At 49.1% G+C, this 18,739-nt stretch overlaps 1 protein-coding gene across 2 annotated transcripts in view; it reads right to left on the bottom strand.

Moving 5' to 3' along the window:
- Window positions 1-4,282: 4,282 nt before the first annotated feature.
- Window positions 4,283-18,739, bottom strand: part of AFAP1L2 (actin filament associated protein 1 like 2) — a 65,882-nt gene continuing 51,425 nt past the window's right edge. Inside the window, exons 6-19 of one of the 2 annotated variants that reach the window (XM_082285927.1) lie at window positions 15,679-15,881; window positions 14,921-15,100; window positions 14,257-14,346; window positions 13,414-13,498; window positions 12,654-12,758; window positions 11,977-12,188; window positions 10,175-10,320; window positions 9,516-9,627; window positions 8,607-8,846; window positions 8,347-8,524; window positions 7,969-8,136; window positions 7,514-7,695; window positions 6,782-6,910; window positions 4,283-6,431 (exon numbers count right to left, since the gene is read on the bottom strand). In XM_082285927.1, coding sequence (XP_082142053.1) covers window positions 6,405-6,431; window positions 6,782-6,910; window positions 7,514-7,695; window positions 7,969-8,136; window positions 8,347-8,524; window positions 8,607-8,846; window positions 9,516-9,627; window positions 10,175-10,320; window positions 11,977-12,188; window positions 12,654-12,758; window positions 13,414-13,498; window positions 14,257-14,346; window positions 14,921-15,100; window positions 15,679-15,881 — 2,057 coding nt within the window. In that variant the 3' untranslated portion in view covers window positions 4,283-6,404. Of the gene's footprint in view, window positions 6,432-6,781; window positions 6,911-7,513; window positions 7,696-7,968; window positions 8,137-8,346; window positions 8,525-8,606; window positions 8,847-9,515; window positions 9,628-10,174; window positions 10,321-11,976; window positions 12,189-12,653; window positions 12,759-13,413; window positions 13,499-14,256; window positions 14,347-14,920; window positions 15,101-15,678; window positions 15,885-18,739 lie in introns of both variants that reach the window. The other variant, XM_082285926.1, reaches the window with a different exon arrangement.

Genomic DNA, 18,739 nt, shown 5'->3' on the forward strand with positions numbered 1-18,739 from the left:
CACAGATGTGCCGAGGGCTCCAGTTCTCTGTCCAGGAACACTTTCTGACACTCACAGGCATTGTCCAGCACAGGGACTGTGTTGAGGCTATTCCCAGTTCCTGTATTGCACAAACTGGGCTTCCCAGTGCTCTCTTTCTTTTATAATTGAAGTAAATACTTGTGTTTAAGTATTTCTTTCTGGCATTTTGCATTTCCTCATCCAGGTCTTAAGGTGGTGTGATTGTTTTGGGGTTTTTTTTAACAGATTTTGAGAGATCTTCAAGTTAGCAAAAAAATATGTAGAGGTCTGAGCAATTCTGGAGCTCCTGCTGAAGGGGTATAACACAGAGAATGCACTTGCAGCCAGGTGCTGGAGTGAATGGCTTGTTACATGCAGGAAGACAGAGGAAGAGGAAGGAGAACTGATTACAAGCCTCTATTCTGTTTCATATGTTGTCCATGCTGCTTTCTTCTCTGAATTTATTGGGCTGTGATGGTTCACATATCTCCAGAGACAGTTTGGCCACATCCTTTGGAGCATCAGCCTCACTGCATCACTAGATCACTTTGCCCACAAACCTGTAAAATTTACGTAACTGCTCCCCCAGCGCCCATGGTTCCCAGTGTTGGATTGCTCTCTGCTGACTTTCCCATGGTGTCTGTCACCTCAGGAGAGTGCAATCAGGTCTGCACAGAGCCAAGGCAGAGATATTAACTGTGACTGCCAGTGCTCGTGAGAATAGTGTCTATTGTTCCCAGAAGAAGAAAAATCCCTCTACCCAGATGTCCTGGCCCCAAGTTTGAATAGTAACATTGGATGGACAAAGAGAGACACAAATTGCTCAGCAGGTTTGTTGTCAAAAGAAGAATGGTCTGAAAGGGATGAAAGCTGGCACTGAGACAGGAGAAGCACTGTTGTGCCTTGTGGGAGAAACCAGGCTAGGAGAAAGAGGAAAATTCTCCTTTCTTGTCCCTGTCACTTTGGTAGATTGTCTGTGTCCTAAGGCACAGCAGAATAGAGGCTTAGTTGAAGGGCTGACATTTGGGATACAAAGGGAAACTAATCTATTAATGTTACTTCGGCATGGCTGTAGCTCAGCATTGCCTCTGCTATTAACCTGCCAGTCTTCTCTTCATGTGGGGAGAATGGGCTTGATCAGACTCACACCAAAGACGTGGTTCATGGTATGGTGCAGAAGTGCCTGTGGAGCTGGCTGGATTCCAGCCAGACTGCTCTCAAAAGTCTCCCTGACCTCCTTGTGCATCCTCCTTGTGCATCCTCCTTGTGCATCCTCGTTTGTGTGAAGGGTCCGAGGGACCCCCCCCCAATCTCACCCCACTGTTCTGGTGTGTCTGCAGCTCCCTGGGGTTTTCTGTTCCATTGTTTGCCTAACAGCATCATTAGCTCACTCCTCACAGGGATCAGTCTATCCTCTCAAACAGCAGTGTATTTACATTGCCTGGCATGCAGCTCTGGAGCTGGGACATGCTTTCCTGGCCTTCTACAAGTGCTTAAAGCCTTTTCCTTGTGCTGTTTGCAGGATAGTTTGTACAGTACTGCTGCTGAGCACTTTTCCTTGCAGCAAATGCCATGTGGTGTAATCTTTGTGAGCTCTTTGTTTTAATGCACAGGTATTAACTAAGTGTTTAGCATGCGTGGGTTGTATGGGGGATGAAGCAGGCTTGCCTGGGTCCTGAGCTGGGGAAACCCTGCATTTTTACCATCCTGCTGGTTTTAAGCACCACAGGTACACAGATATCTCTGTGGTTTTCGGGAAGCACAGACTGCAAAATCTCATGCTGGAGACAATATTTTAACACTGGACAGGACGAATCTATCTCTGTGCATCAGTTTGTCAAGTAGAAATGATGTGAGAGATTGGAAACTCATGGAGCAGCTCAGGAAAGCTGGTTTCTAAACCCAGTTTTTGGGCTCTGAGTATGCCCTGGCTGAGGGCTCAGTGCCCAGAGTGCCCCAGAGATCCCCACATGTCAGGGATCTCCATGTGTTGTGACTGTGACCTTCCTCCTGACACTCCTCCTGAAAGTAGGTGGTTCCTGAAGCCTTGGGTAGATGCTCAAGACATTCTCTGGCAGCAGCAGCACCCACCAGCTCTCCTTTTGTATGGGACAAAGCACTCTGCAAGGTAATAAGATCATGGGGCATTGGGAGGGGATGGGAAAAGCCAGGCTGATAATTAGGATATATGGTCTTGGAGAGACCTGCTGATCCCACAGGCAAGGAGGACACTGCTGAGCAGTTTTTGGAGCTGTTTTCCTTTTCTTTCTAAAAATTTGTGTTGACGATCCTGGCTAATTTCTAGGCCCTTTCTCTTGTAAATTTTAATTTAAAAAGAGTGAGTAGGTAAGTGGCTGGGGTCTCTGACATGATCCCTTATTAAATTCACTCTCAAAGACTTGCTTTGATTCAATCAGAAATATTTAATGAGACTTTACCTGATTTGAGCTCATTCCCTAAGGCTGGGTCAGTATTTGAGGCTGGCATGGGCACTGAGGGGTCCCCTGCAAAGGCAGCACTAATCCTGTCTGGCATCAGAGGAGCTCAGAGGCTGCTGCCTGTGCCAGGTTGTCACTAGATGTCTGGGCTGTTGTAATGGAGCTGTGAATTACTCTCGCTCTGGAGGATTGCTGGGTGAGCCTTGGATGGTGTTGGGCCACATGCTGATCTCAGGAGAGAGCCTGTTTCTCCTTTAGAAAAATGGGATTTAAGTAAGTGCCATGATTTTCACTCCCTTTGGTCTTACCTTCCCTCAGCAAGCAAAACCATGCCTGTTTGTGTAAGTAATGTTGTATGGTGCCTGTACTGGAAAGGCTGCAGAGGGAAGCTGGGGTTTGACCCCACTGTGCCATTCTCCCTGCATACCAAAAGCCGAGGCCAGCCTGCAAGAGGTCTGCTGATGCTCCCTGTAAAGCCAGCTGGCTTCTTCAGCTTCAAAAACCCCTGCAATCTTACTCTGCAGTAAAAGTAAATTAATTTGATTCATACCTGAGACATCTTATATAAACATTCAGGCCCAATTCTCCACTGATAGCAGGTAATTTTTTTTCCTTTAAAATCTATCACTTCTGTCTTAGTGGAAAATCATGTGCTAGTCAGGAACCCCCAGGAGCTGTTTTGGGGTTGTTCTGTGTATCCAAAGCAAGAACTGTGGAGGTACTTAAGTGAGAAACTTGCTAAGGAAAATGGTTTGTAGCAGAAAATCTCCCTCCAGAAGAATATGGAATTCTGCTTGGGACACTTCAGGCCCCCCGGTGGCCTGGCTGCAGTGTGCACAGGTGAGAATCACACTGGAATGACTAACAAAGCAGTAACTTCATCAGCTGGAGCTGATACAGGGGTGTTCTAAAGCAGCTATAGGTGATGGGGCAGTGATTCTGGGGAAGGACAAAAGCAACTGCTGCTGCTGTCCATTCAGTGCACAAAAGCAATCCCCCAGAGTTATTTGGGGATTCCTGGGCTCAGAGACTGACAGGACACTAAGGAGCTCATTGGCAGGCTCGTGTCAAGGGGTGGGATAGGAGAGGCCAGGGAGTGGGACCTTCCCCAGGACTTTGTGCTGTAGCTACAGCGCCTCCCCAAGCTTTCTGTGGGAGTGGAGCCACCAGGAGATATTTCACAGATGTGTCTGTTTTGGTGTCTGTTCTGTAAAGGCCTCAAACTGTTTTCTTTCATAACTTTTTTCCTCCCTTTCCAGCTTCCCCTCAGAGACTACAGCAGGCACTAAGCCTGTACACAGTTGCTATCTAGTGGCCAGAGGAAGGTAGTGGAAGGTTGTTCACTGCTGTTCTGTGCAAGAGGACTGAGCTACAGAGATACCGGCAGCAGTTTATTATGTGTATTCATGTAAATTGTCGGGGCTACTGCTGTTCTACAGTGGGTTAGATCTCCAAAAATTGTTTTACTTGACAGTGCAGTCACTACTATTTAAGCTATAGTTCTTTGCAGTTGTAGACTGCATAGCTAAGGATTTGTAGTAACTAATGGTGTTGGGTATTTGATGTACTTGAAATCTACTGGGAAGTAGAGCAGGGACAAGCCCCGTTACTGAGAAAAACACTGGTAACATAATATACTCAACATTTTATTATAAAACCCTCTAAAGCGCCACTTTATAGGTCACAGTTACAACAAAGGAAATGCCTTGAGTTAGGAAAACAATGGGGACACAGGGACATTGTTTAACGTTTCTTGTTTGGGGAAAGTGTGCTGTTCAGGACTTGCCTATGTTTACCATTCCCTCATGGAGACATCCCAGCAGGACCACTGAAGCTGACTGGGCTGTGAAGGGGAAAGCAGAGCTGCTCTTGTCCATCGCTGTCTCAGTACCACTGTGAAATGTCTGGACAACTTCTGGAGGATGACAGCAGGCTGTATGGTGAGGACACAGCACTACATGGGTATTTAGGGTATAGAGAGGGTCTCTTGCCAGCTCATCATGGGTCAAAAAAAAAGCTTCATGGAGTCTGTGGCCTTCTGGAGAAGGAAGTCCCCATGGTCCTGAACCAGAAGAGTCAGCTGTTTATTTGCATGAATTTTTCCTATGTGGAAAACCTTGCACAGGGGCAACCTGACAGCTGAGGCTCCTGAGGCCTGGGATTAGCAGTTCCTCCATCTGCACCAGAGTGGAAACTAAAGAGTAAAAAAAATGGGAACAAGGTTGCCTTTCTTGCTTGCAGGATACCCTGACCAAATGTTTTGTTGCACCCTGGCTCTGTGATGAGGGCAAGCAAGCCCAGAACCCCTTGTCAGCACATTCTCTCACTCACCCCAGTGACACCACCAGCTCTGGACATCACAGCCCTGTTCATCCCACTGGCTGTTTGGCCTTTGCATGAAGAAAGAACAGCCCTTTATGGTGGTCTCAGGCCTGTCAAAGATTCTCAAGGGTGAGGAAAGTACAACATCTTTCCTGTCTGCCTTTACTCTGGCTCTGGTGTAGCCACAGCACCCCAGGGACAACCCGTCCAGGGAACTGGTGCTGCTTTAACTTTGTAGGGTTGGAAAACAGCTCCAGCCCCATAGAGTCAACCCAGTTACTGAGCCTGGGTTCTGAGGCTGAAGGGCCATCAGAGGAGACAGGGAGAGGTGTCTCCAGGCCATCAGCCATGTCAGCAGGTGACAGGGAGGAGAGGAGTGCATAGATTTCTGCCAACCCACTACCACCCTTCAAATTTCACTGTCTCTATGTTTAGCAGTTCCAAATATCCAACATCTTTCATTAGAAAGCTTGGGTAGGGTAGAGAGGGGTGGGCTTTGTGGGCCATACTGCCAGGGCCCAAAGACAGTATTAATGATTAGGAAATAAGGGTGACAGCACCAAGGTGGCCAGCAGCTCAGCAGAGCCCTGGCAGTGCAGCCTTACTGCAGGGAAGGCTGCTCAGCCCTCCAGTGTGGAGGGACTCAGGGGCACAGGGATATCTTCAGCACATTCAACAGCTGCAGCTTTGTGGGGAACAGACACCATCACAGCTGGGGCAGGAGCATGGGGACAGCTTTACGTCCCCTCTCTTGGGAAAGGGCAAGCCCTGAAGGATACACTGGGATCCAGCTTTCCCATAAAACAGCTGAGCAAGCCCTCAAATATGACTTCTTTTCTTTTTTCTTTTTTTTTTCCCCCCCAGAACTAACTCCTGAGGTGAAGTAAGATCTTCAAGAAAATTAACTGAATCTGCCTGGCAGATCTGCCTGGCAGATCTTTGCCCAGAGCTCTTGGTGCTGGCCAGTCTGTAACACAGTTTACAGCATGAGAAGGTGAGTAGCTCATTATTCTAGCAAATCTGCAGCTGGTCGGAGATGCTGGAATGCATCAGGACACTGATAAAAAACGCCCTGGACAAGCTGCTGTGTGCTTCTCCTTCATGTTTGAAGCATTGCTCACATGTGGGGCTAGCCCCTGACTGAAGGCTGGATGAAATGCAGCTGAGTGATGACTGGCAGCAAGACAGGTGAGACTTTAGTTGACTCCAATTTATCAGGACAGGTTAAAACCCACCAGGCTGAGGAATAGTAGAGGCCCCTTCTGAATCCACTACAGTCACTAATATAGAAACCTTAATAACTCGTTGATAAACCTTCAGAGTAGAAATACACAAAACACCCCTATGTACAGTAACATTCTTGTTTACATCAGCTGGGTTAGGACTTTGATAGAAGGATTGCCACTGGTTGTTATTGTTTTAGCTACATGATTGGGATTTGTCTGGAAAGAGCAAGTTCATTTGGGATAACTCGTTAGCAGCAGCTGCTGACTCCAGTGCTGCGTCTGAGCCCCTGCTGCGATGTGGAGGAGGCACTTGGTGTGTGGTGGTGTGGAACACCCAACCTCCACCGACAGATGGTTGAATCCCCTGGGCCATGCGTGGGCAATTCGAGTCTTTAGTCCATCTCTGAACAATGAGCTTCTAACTAGCTCCCTTTTTCTCCCATTCCTGCCAAGGAATAAAGGCAAATTAGTTGAAATGCAAATCAGGCAAGCCACAGTAGCCATAAAGTGCAACATGATCATCTGGTCCCTGGGTGGTTTTGGCTGCAGGGTGGGTCAGGGATGTCTCTAAGTTATAAACAATACATATATTTACTCATTTAAATTGTAGGCAAGACAAACCCAGGTGAAAAGACTGGAGGAAAACCAGGCTGACGTGCTCTGAACTATGCTGGTCAGGGATGTTTCCCGGACATGAGACCCCCCCACAACCCCATCCCACCACAGCCAGTTTGCTCCACTGCCAGAAGGGAAGAGCAGTGGCTGTCCCAGACGGATTTTTCTGCTGTACCTTACCTTAGCTTTCTGTAGGACTGTTCCCTTCCCCGTGACCATAACAGATAAAGGCCGGTTTTTTAAAGCTGTTGCTGAGTTGACCGGTGAGTTCTCTGCGCTGTTTGCTGGACTGGCACTTTTTGCCTGAACCTACAATAAAAATCATAGAAATGGTTATGACTACAGACTACTGAGAGAGATTGCTGCCCTCTCCCACCATCTCCTAGTCACAGAATCATCCCATTTGCACTGAGAAGCATTGTTTCAGTGACATGCCAATTTCAAAGAAATACCAGGGGGGTTTGTGGTGTGTTTGGGTTTTGAGGACTTAAGTAGAAGTACAGAGCAGGGTCCAGGTGGTGAAGATCTCCATTTCATGGGAAACAAGTTCCCAAGAAGGAATTTAGATGCCAGAATCTCCTCCTGCAAAAACCATCCCTTAGCTCAGCCAAGTTCAGAAGGAGCTGAGTGCAGACCTGCATGGCTCTGGAGGGTGTTGCTCAAGGTCCCACAGGAAAATACAGCCAGTCTCCTGAGCCTCTGCTCCCTTTCACTTCCCCATTACTGCTGTTACCTCATTAGGTTATTATTATATTATGTATATTATATATAATAATTAATACATACATATAAGCTATACATTTACACAAGATTGCATATTACACCAATGATGCTATTATTATTACATTTTTAAGCAGTGTGACTGCCTAGAGGCCAGGACGCTGCTGTGCATCCCAGGGGTGCCGCACGTACCCGCGGGGCTGTGTTCTCCAGGTGGGTGGTGTCCACAGCCGTGCCCAGTGTCACCGGGCCAGACTCTGCCTTCTTCAGGTTCTCCTTCACCTCCACCAGGCTCAGCTCCAGGTCCACCCTCTGGCTCTCCTTCCTTTTGCATTCTTCATCTATCTCCTTCAGCCTCTGCTCCAGGCTCTTGTCTGTGAAGGGAGAGGAATCTTGGTGCCTGCTGGGAACCTGGGGAGCTCCTGAGGGGAGTAGGGATCACGGCATGTCCTGTACATTTTCCTTGTGTTTTGCCCCAAGAGGGACTGTGGCTCTTGCTCTAGTGCAATCTGGGTTATGTGGTTTGGCTCAAAGCACCAGGTTCCCCCCATCCCTTCCGATCCCAGGAGGGCCAGGTTCATTGCTCCCTCTTTCCCCACAGTCCCACCCTGGCTCATTTCCACACATCCCACCTTGCCCTGCTGTACCTGTGCTGCCCCCAAGCATTTCCTTCAGCTCCCGTCTCTCCTTGCGCAGCTGGGTGAGCTGAGCCCGGATTTCATCCTTCTCCTTCTCCAGCCGTTCCTTCTCCTCTGTGAACCGTTTCACCTCTGCCTCCGTCCTGTTCTTGCCCAGCTTGGTTTCCACTGCTGCTGCTGGAAACACAGCCCACCAAAACAAGCTCAGTCACAGGAAGAAAGCAGGAGGGACAAAACCATTTCAGGTGCTTGAAAACAAAAGTGAGGGTCTGGAAAGTCACCAACCATGAGACTCAGCACACAGACTGCTGTGGAGCGGATGTTAGTCAAAGCACAGGGCACCACCTCTCTTTTAGCATCCTTGGGCCATCTGAGCAGCCCACTCACCTGGCAGTGGCATCTTGGGCCGGTGTGCAGGCACCAGCTGGGGACTGCCCACTGGAACTGTGCCCACTGGCACCTCGGGGGCTGCCTGGGGGAAGGCGACGTTCTGCTGCTGGGTCTGGATTTTGACAGCAGGCACCCGTGGCAAAGCCTCCTCGGGCTCTGGCTTCTCTGGGTGTTTCTGGAAAGGAGAAACAAAGTGGGATGATAAGTGTAGGGAACTGGCTCACTGATTACGCCTGGCCCCACAGTTTGGACAGTACCTGCTCCAAGGTCTCTGTTGCCTTAGTACAGGGCTCAGCTTCCTTAGCCATGGGGGCTGCCTCGGCTGTGCTCTCTGGGGCAGCCTTGTTGGCAGCCCTTTCTAAAGATGGTGAGCTGAGGGGTGAAGACTGGCATGACATCTTGCCAGCACAGTGTAGGAAGGACTTCACTGGAGTGAGATCCAGATACACTCTGTCTTGGTCCCCCTCCAATTTGCTCTCACTCTTGGGTACTTCTTCCTGCAAAAGAGACCATCTGCTGCAACCAGAAGCACAAGAAACATCTCACTGCAGAGCAGCACTATCTCAGGCAATCTGGAGTATTTTCCAAAAGTCTTGGAGGAACTAAAGCCCCAGTCTCTGAGTCATTGCACAGAGGGCTTTTTGATGTACTGAAGGAAAGGCTCCTCCTGTTTTCCTTCAATAGGTCTCTCTGATGGTAGCAGCAGCCCCATGCAAGGGTATCACACTGTTGTACATCCAGCAACCCCTGCCATGTTCTTTGCCTTTCCTGAGGTAACAGTCCCAGTCCCAGCATGACCCATTGTTCTTGCCCTTACACACAGGACTTGCTCTTACAGGCATAAACAGGAATTTTGAAATACCAGGCTCCAAAAAGCCCACTATCACCAAATAATCCATGCTGTTTGCTGATGAAATTTTATGGGGAATTTTATCCCAGCTGCCTGAGGATCCCTACAGCTCCTTTCTGGAAACCTCTCTCCCATTCCTTAGCAACTCCTCTCCACCACTTAGTTCTGCTCCATTGCAAAAGCCAGGATTTCCCCACGGGCTGCAAATCCCCTTCACCACTGTTGGAAAACCCCCCTTTCACTGCTGGAGACTTTCTGTGGCCAGATGTTTGCCATGGTCCCCCCAGAGCTCCCTGCAGCAGGGCCTCTGTCTTACCACAGGCAGGTCTGGCAGATCCACATCGTCGTACAGCTCATCCTGCTGCATCCTGCCCTTGGGCAGGTTGTCGATGTAGGCGTTGGGCTCCGAGTATTTCCTCTGCATGAGGCTGTGAACAAGCAGCAGGACATCCCATCAGGAGGGATCGGATTTGCTGCGTGGCTCTGCAGTGCTCATTTTTGGACATCTGAGAACACCAGTCCTGAGGTCTGGGCAAGGCCAGGCAGGCAGGTGCAGCAGAGGAGATGGCAGAGCCACACAAAGCAGTGTGATCACTGCTGCTGTTGCCCATTAAGCAGCACCCACCAGAGCGGAGCTGTATTTCCCCTCAGCTCTCTCCTTTCCTGCCCAGCCCTCAGCCACAGCAGCCCAGTCACTCTGCCCCAGTGGCATGATGGGCTGGGTGGCTGAGAGCCCAACCTGCCTTTGCAATAGCCACCCAGCCATGTGGCCCATGGCAAGCTGCAGCTCAGGCCAGATGCACCCTGATGGGACAGTAAGTGCTCTCCTGTCCCAAGAGAAAATGACTGAGCTGCAGCTGTGAATTTACCACCTATTTCCATGGCAGCCAACATCCCACAAGAGGAGAGCCCCTGCTCTGGCTTGCTTCCCCTCTACCAGCCCCACTCAGCCCCAGCCCATTACCCCTGACATACAAGAAGGAATTCTTCGCAGCGCTCACAATGCAGGAAACCCTGTCAGCATCCACGTAATCGTAGGTAAATTCCTCCGGGTCTGTTTTCGAGCCCGACTCCGACAAGAGGAGGCCCAGCCAGTGGCCCATTTCCTCCGAGGACTTGGCCTGCAGGGTGATCAGACAGACAGGACAGGCTGCAGCAGCAGTTTCTCTGCACTCACAGATGTGGGCTTAGATTGGGTAGGGAAGCATGCTGGCAATCCCCTGGGCTTCCAAGGGGAGAGATGGACTGCTGGGTATTTATAATAAAGCTGAGGCTCCATTAAAAATACAGCTCTGTGTATGGACTGATTCAAAAATTTGGCAGCTACATAAATGCAGCTCTTTGCTCTGCTCCTTCCTAAAATTTCTAGTCAGTCTGCATTTTCCTTTCAGTGGTGATCAACTCGGCTGTCCACAAGAGCACGAGAAGTCTCTGGGGCTGGAGATGCTACCAGGGAGCACCTTTGGGTGAGGAAAGCCTGCGGGTTTTATTTTGCACCAGCAGAGTGCAGCAATGGGATTGCTAGAACAGAGGCAAGGAGACCCGAGCCTAGGAGGTCCCGTTGCCAGAGGAGAAACCCCTTCCAGGGCTCTTTGCAGAGGGGAGAGGGGAAGGGAAGAGGTTAAAGCTTCAGAGTTGCTTTAACGTGGTCAGTATCAAATTCCCGGCTGCAGTGAGCAGTCTGGCATTTTGCAACATGTAGAGTTAAATTCTGTGCCACGAAGTCAGCTCTAGCAAATAGCCACATGCACCTTCCAGTGCAGGGGACTGCACCTGAAATCAAGAAGTTGGCTGATGCAGCCACCTTTTGCATTGATTTGAGGAGTCAGAGCAGTAACCACGAAGTAAAATTCAGGGTAAGTGAATATATATATACTTTCCAAACTGGAAAGTATATTTTAAGCTTCCAGTCTGTTTTATTTAGCAGAGACTTCAGTCCCTGGGAAGCCTGCCAGCCAGCCAGTCTGTACATTGAGTCTGACATCCCAACAGAATACAGATTCTTCCATTCACAAAATGTAAATTTTCCCAGCACCTCTTCTTCACATCTGCAATTGGGCAAAATTTCTTAGATAAAGACATACCCTGAATCAGAAACTCAACAAAAACATCTTCCAATTTCATGGCATGCCCTTGAAGTCAGTTGTTTAGCTATAAATATTCCACCCACTGGAAAAATACAGGAAATTGCTCACATTGTCCACCTCCTACTATAATCATGCTGTCGTCAGAGAGAAGTAAGATTAGAGATAAACACTCCTGGATGCAGGCAAAGGAAAGTAACAGATGGTGATGAATTCACTTGCACTTTCAGGGGCAGATCTGTGATAGGCTTACTTGGGATGCGTGACCCATGGCTTTGGGGCTCTGCTGTCAAAAGATGAAGTTCTCTGTTCCTCCTAACCACAGCCTTAAATCCCTAAAGTGGCGTTCTTCTCATCTAACATTAACCATCTGCAATGCACTCCACAGAACTCAATTATCCAAGGTTATCCTGCAGTCGGTGGAGAGAGATGGGAATCTGCAGAGGACCCCACATCCCACCCTAAGATGAGTGCCTAAGATGAAGGCTCTATGGTCCTCTGGACACAGCCCGGATTACCAGTGGGGTGGGACACACTCCAGGTGACCACAGGCCGATGAACCAAAGTCCTGCTCTTCAGGCTCTGTTCTGTTGGACTGAGGGTTCCTCTGGAGGAACTCACTGGCATTTAAGCCCCCCAAGGTACACAAGCTGATGACTTTAAGTGGAGCTTTCTTGGAAATGTACACCTTACCTCCAAAACAACCCGTTCTTCCCCATTGTGCAGGATGCGGAAGGAGTAAAGGTGATCAGGGCTTGGCTCTGGGATGATTTCACAGCCTGCCAAACTCAGGGGCTGCTGAGCCAGTTTGCTTCGGTTCTTGTCCTGGTAAAAGTGGAGGTGCCCATCTTTTATCTGACACCACCGTGACTTCCACTGGCTGTTCACCAGCACATTCAGGTAACCTGCAAGAAAGCACAGCTTACTTAAGACACATTTTCCATTTAATCCATATTAATTTATAGGCATGGGGATATCTAATGCATAAGTTACGAGATCACCACACAACACAAAGCCACAGGCACCAAAAAAGAGCAGAAGCACAAAGACAAGCTGTCCTGTCCATACAAAACAGGGTGAAAAGGGTAAAAATCTTGAAAATGAGACCCTTGAAATTCAGGATAGGTTTGGAGCAGCAAGTTAGCTGCAGATGGTTGGACAAAGTTGGTCCCAGTGCACGTCTGGTATTACCCACCCTTCCTCTTGGGTCACCCTGTGAGCTGCAGGCACCATAATCTGCATGGATTTACTGGCAGGACCACCTGGCACAGACACGTTTGAGGAGGATAATGCCTGGTGCTCATCTGCCCTGCACACTGAGATCCAGCCCTGAGACAAGTCCCTGCAGAGGGACTCATGCTGCCACTTACTCGAAGTCTCCAGGGATCTCTCTGGGCTCTCCAGGGAGCTGGACTTCTTCCTCCCGAGGTTCATCAGGTTGCTCAGTTTCAGGCCAGTTGTGCCCTTCTTCTTAACTACCAGAAATGGAAAAGACACATGTGTGGCTTTCCTAGCTCCCAGCCCACTGTCCCAGCTGGGGGTCCTGCCCCCACCTCACACACATCCCCTGCAGAGGGCAAACCTGAGACTCAGGGACAGGCTGGAAAAGTCCAAAGCCCAGGGAGTTCAGGGGCAAGATGGCCCCAGTAAGCTCAGTTAGGGATTTGTGGAAGATGCTAGTCTGTATTGCTTTACATGTGGGTTAGCTCTGACCAAAGGCCAGCCGCTGCAGCAGCAGTGGGAAGTGTTTGCACAGCTCCTGCTGTGCAGATTTCCACCTCCCTTCACTTTCCTACACCACAAAGAATTTAATTAAGAACCCTTACCCATAAGCATTTACTGTATTCAAGTGTTTTCCTCTCTAAAGCAGGGATGCAAGGTGGGGAGGGAAAAAGTTTATTTCCAAAGAGCCTCTTCAGCATTTTCCTGCTGAGCACACCAGTCAGTGTGTGAATAAGGCTGTGGAATCAACAGGTAATCCTGGTAAGAATATCAAATTCCCAGGCAGTGAAGGCACACATGGCTTTCATCAGGTCTGTTTGAGGTGGCAGTGGCAGAAGCTACAGAAGCCCTGGTCCCATGCAGGGTCAAGGGCCCATTTTCCCTGTCATTCCCAGGATGAGGTTTTACCATCTTTTGTCTCAGCTGTCTCTGGGTGGCCATCGGTGCTGCTCCCGCTCTCGGAGGCTGCAGAGTATCTCTCGGACACCTCCACCTGTCAACAAGCACCAGGCACAAGCTCCACACATGCAGGTGACCCGTTCTTCCAGCCAGAACGTGCTGCAAGGACCTTTTTCCCCTTCTCCCATATGAAGAGGTCCCACTCTCTCTGTAGCAGATGCTTTCACCCAGACATCCCCAGCCAGCTCACTCACACTGTGCCCTTCCCATTGCTCCTGAGCATGTCCCACCTCTGAAGAGACACAGTGGCACCAATGGTGCCACTCTATGGCCTCCTGCACTGCAGCCTGGCTGGTGGGGGCATTTGACAGTCCCTATAGGGGGCATGGGCAGAGGAACCTGCCAGGTGCCCAAACAGGTCCATTTTGGGTGTCCACCAGAGACTTATGAAAGTTTCTTTGTCCTCCCACTGTTTTGGAACAAACTGCTCCCAGGGGAGTGTCACCTAAACCTGGAGTAGAGATGGCCCAAGCCCTGGCATCCAAGGGTCTATGTCCCTCCCAAAGCTCTTGGGGAACACAACCATCCCATTGGATGAGATAGCAGCTGCTGCCCTAGATAGTGGGGAGCCAAACACTGAGTTAGTCTGGGAAGGGAGATATGGCAACAAAATTAAGAAACAAATGAAAATTAGGATGGCTCCAAGAATGCTCCTTTTCAGCAGTACAGGGGTCTGGTTACACTGGTATCAGTCTTTTCTTAGCTAAAATTAAGGCACCTACACTACCATCTATTAAAGGAATAGGGCTGAAAAGCCTAAGTGCTCGTTCTGTCTGTAGAGACAAGATGTACCTTTGGGTAACTGAGACGCTGTGAGTCTGGGATGTACTGGTTGCCTTCACTGCCTCCTTCACAGAGCAGACCACTGGTCTCCTGGATTACCTGTGCAGAAGGGGAAGCCAAAGCCTGTGAGAAAGCTGCAGTAACAGGATCAATTAATTTCCTCCAACTAGGACAGGCAAAACCACAGCAGCCTGAGAGGCCCACAGTTTACTGTCCCTGTGACCCTGCGGACTGTCCTGAGGTTGCATCAGGCATCCAGCAGAAATTGCTGGATCCCAGTCATGGGAGAGGCTGCCAGCAAAGGCAGCCCTGGCGTCTCACAGCCCCGTGGCTGTCCTGGGCTCCAGGAAGGCTCCTCCTCCTGCTGCTGTCTCAGGGGAAGGGCCACATTTACCCCTGTCCTCAGTCAATTCATGATGGGCACCCACCCCAGACATCCCCCCTGCCACAGCAGCTGGGCTGGGAGGTCTCCACATGGCCTCCAGCACACTGAAGGCGGCAGGGAGCTGCAGGAACAATCTGTCCTATGATATGAAAATCAAGTGGTGTATTTGTATAAAGGCTTGCAGTGAGGAAGGGAGCCAGAGCATGCAAGCACTGGGCTGAGATAAGATCTGATCTCCCAGCAAAGCATGGGAGCACGGGTGGGACAAGTCCTGAAGGTGTCACTGACCCTGAGCCACTGCTCCGCCTGGTCTTTACTCTGCAGCCCCAGCACGATGACATCGGCGTTCGTGGGGATGATCTTCAGCTTGTGCTCTTTCTTCCTCACTTGCTTTTCCTTGTGAATGACAGTGCAGCCCAGCAAATTCACGTCGAGTTGAGGGTTGTGGTCTTTGGAGCTCTTGTAGCACTGGGGAAGGAAGATGGGCACAGGTGAGAGGCAGAGGAGGAACCTTCCTGCTCACTGGTATGAACTCAACCCCGTAAGTGACTCAGTGCAGCCTCATGCATTGAGTACACTGAACACAAGGACATCCTACAGCTCTACAAAGCTGTGTCCTAAAAAGTCTGCACAGACTACACACAGGACATCCCTGTGTGCACAGATACACATACATCTGAGCGCATGCATATAAAGTCTGAAATACCTTTTACTGACACAGGATTAAGTATGTTGTTAGCCTCTGGGATAAGTATCCCTTCTGCTCAACCACCTCAAAAAGTTTCCCTCAAAAAGTACCCCTAGACATTTTTGGGGATTGGGATTTTGGCCACAAATGTGTCCTTGTGCCCCCTTCAGCAATCCCATTCCCATGTTCCTTCTGAAAATGGAGTAAGATCCCCAAATCTCCAGGACATGGTTTTTGAAGCATTGCTTCTTAGGGTACTTTGTTTTTTGCCAGCTCGTTAACATGGTCTGAGGTGCCACTTCCTTCCCCAGCTCATAAAACCAGATTATTTTAGACAGAGAGTAGAGGATCTACTCACCAGCAACCTGGTGTCCTTGATAACACACAGCTGTTTTGCCCACTGTCCCAGCCACTTCTTTCTCCACAGGAAGGCACAGATGCGGGCATCCTTCATCAGCTCAATGGTGGCCTCTGGGGATGGCCACTGATGGGTTGCTGACTTGCCTTTGCTGCTCTCCTCCTCATCGTAAGATTCGTAGGAACTACTAACGGCTTCACCATCTTCTATAACAAAAGCAAAGCTCTATCATTAAATCCATTTTTAGAAGAACTCTTGAGTCAAATGCTTCCCTCAGCCATGCTCACACATGCACAAGCTTCCAGTGGAGGGATGTGTCTTTTGAGGCTCTCCTACAGAGGGATAACTAATAGGAAAATTATCCTCATAGATCCTTTTTTCTTTCTAGCCCAGTATGAATTGCATTGCAGTATTTTGTGCCTAATAGCCTCTGTTAGCAAACACTCAAAAGACACTTCTCAGTTGACAACAAATTTGAGAACATTCCCTTAGACATTTCCTGATGTTTGCTGCTTTCCCCCCAAAGATGCTTTCACTACTTTCCACTTCAAGCCAAATATGCATAATTTTTAAGGCAACAGCAAGCTACAATCAGCCCTTGTCCTCTAAATGCCAGAAGTAAAAATGGTATTTGCAAGGCCATGCAGCAAGCAATGATCTCTTGTATTTGAGATGTCATTCACTTTCCCTCTCTGGTCTAACAGGTCCCTCTCTCTCTCCTCAGCATCTAAAGGGACAGCAAGGGGCTTTGAAGTAACACACTGTTGCAGGACCAAAAATTAGTCATAAGTGGCAAATGTCAGGCACAGTAACAACATTTTTTATGTCCATTCTTAAATGGATTGCTGTTACTAGGATGATTTGGAATTTTCAGTACTCAGCTCTAATGCATTGCAGATTATTGGAGTTTTCAAGCTAATCATTGGTACCAGGCTCATCAGAAACATGGAAAATGTTTCCCCTGACTGCAGGGGGATTTGCAGTGCTCTGCTGGCATTTACAGCTCTAAGTCACAAGATAAGCTCACAGAGCAAGATGGTAAGATTTGGGCAGCATCTGTGCAGGGTTTTGCATTCTTGTCCTATCAAACAGCATGGAGAGGTATTGTTAAGTTTCTCTCACTAGAATTTAATCTAATTTGGATTCTCACCAGATCTTACTATCTACATAAAAATAATGTTATCAGATCGGTGCAGATTAAAAGAAGAAAAGCAGTGAGGAAAGAGAAAGAAAAAGCCATTAGGAGGTTCACTGAAGAACATTTCAGTTGGGTTTATTTGTTCTTAAATAAAAGGAACTGAGACGCAGTAACAAAGCTACACTCTTACCCCCAGTGAAATCTCACTCTATAACCTTCCTCAAGTGATCAAAACTGCACCAATTAAACAAACTTTTTAAAAAGCAAACACTCCCTTTTGAAGTCTCTGAATGGAGCACACGACTGCCTCACCACCTCCACACTCTCAGTCTATCAAACTGTCCATCTTTTATGGGAAAACTTTACTCCCCTCTGCAGACCCTTTCTGCAGAGGGTCCACAGGCACCCTCTGCAGAAATTCAGGTGGAGTAAAAGTGTAGAGGTTTCTCAACCCTACAAACACCAAGCAGCTGAACCTCTGCACTGCTAAGGGACCTTTCCATATGCAGCAGCAGCAACGATGCCAAAGGGAACCTCATCTTCCAAATCTCCCTCCTTATCCACATGGGGCTATCACTAACCACCCCTCTGGCCCTTTCTGGAAGTCTCTGGTGCCCCCCACCTAAGCAGTAGGTCTCAGGCTGCCACCTTCCTCCTGAGAAGACCTGGATGCTCTTTTGTGCATCAACCACAACCACACGTATGGTTCCTCATGAGATGAGCTCTTCAAGTAGGGAAGAGCACTGCAGCCACTGCTGGCCTGGTGACAGTGCTACAGCCTCATGAAGGAAAGGCATTTACCAGGCTGGGCAGCTGGCAAACTGGGACAAGCCTTGCCTGGTGGCTTGTGACAACCCTGTGGTCACTACTAAGGCTCACTGAGTCCTGAGTCCTACAGCTCAGGCATTGGTGGCAGCCACAATCTTCGATGTCTTTATCTAAATCCACCCGTGCTTTCCTGTGGGTCTTCCCATGAGCTCCCAGGGAGCTCAATCAATGCCATGATGCAGGAAGCTCCAACCATCTTACACTCCCAATCCGGCTTTGCCCCAGCGGAGCACCTTCAATCATTCACCAAACAGCTACTCGCCAGTACAGCCAGCATTACCACACATCAGCTCCACACCAGTGACAGAACCAGGGGAATAAAATCTAGGGAAGTTCTCTTCATTGTCATCCTGAGCACAGGGAAAGCCACATAAAATAATGCCTTCTGCATAACAGACAGGGAGAGGTGGTTACCCTCCATGCATGTAACAGGCAAATCCAGGGGGAGGTACCTGATAATCTTTGCTAAAACTGAGTTTTTGGGGGTTTTTTTGGGTTTTGTTGCTGTTGTTAAAAAAAGGCACTTCAGGTTTGGAAAGCATGCCATACCCATTGTTATTGTGGCATAAATAACTCCCTCAGTAACCTGCAACCCTGGCCTGGGTCCAGCCGCAGCAAGCCTACCAAAAAGACCTGCACAGTCAAAAAGAAAGAGAAAGGGAGACAAAGAGAGAAAGCCACAGATAAGCAAATGCAGAGAACAAGGGCGTCCATCCCCTCGGCCAGTGGGGCTGTCCCATCCCTGCAGCCATAGGTAGGCCGAGACTTCAAACAGGGACAGCGTTTTCAACCCATCCCCTCAGACAAGGCAATTCCCTTTAAAACACAATCATCGTCATCGTAATTAAAAGCAGGCAGGGCCGATGAGCTGTTTCAGCCAGAATAATTATTGCTCAGTTGGCAGCCCCGTAGCCCCTCTCCCGTTTTCACCCCGCTCCTTATTGCACCCTCCAATTATGCAAAGGCTGCTGATAAGGGTTTAACACATTTCAGCCCAAGAGGGAAGGGAAGCAGCAGCCTTTGCTGAAGCTGGGAAATGAAAGGCAGAGCGTCCCCAACGGAGGGGCGGGAACGCTGCTGATGAAAGATGGACCC

This window comes from Coloeus monedula, assembly GCF_965178545.1.
Source record: "Coloeus monedula genome assembly, chromosome: 8".
In the NCBI taxonomy this organism is placed as follows: Eukaryota; Metazoa; Chordata; class Aves; order Passeriformes; family Corvidae; genus Coloeus; species Coloeus monedula.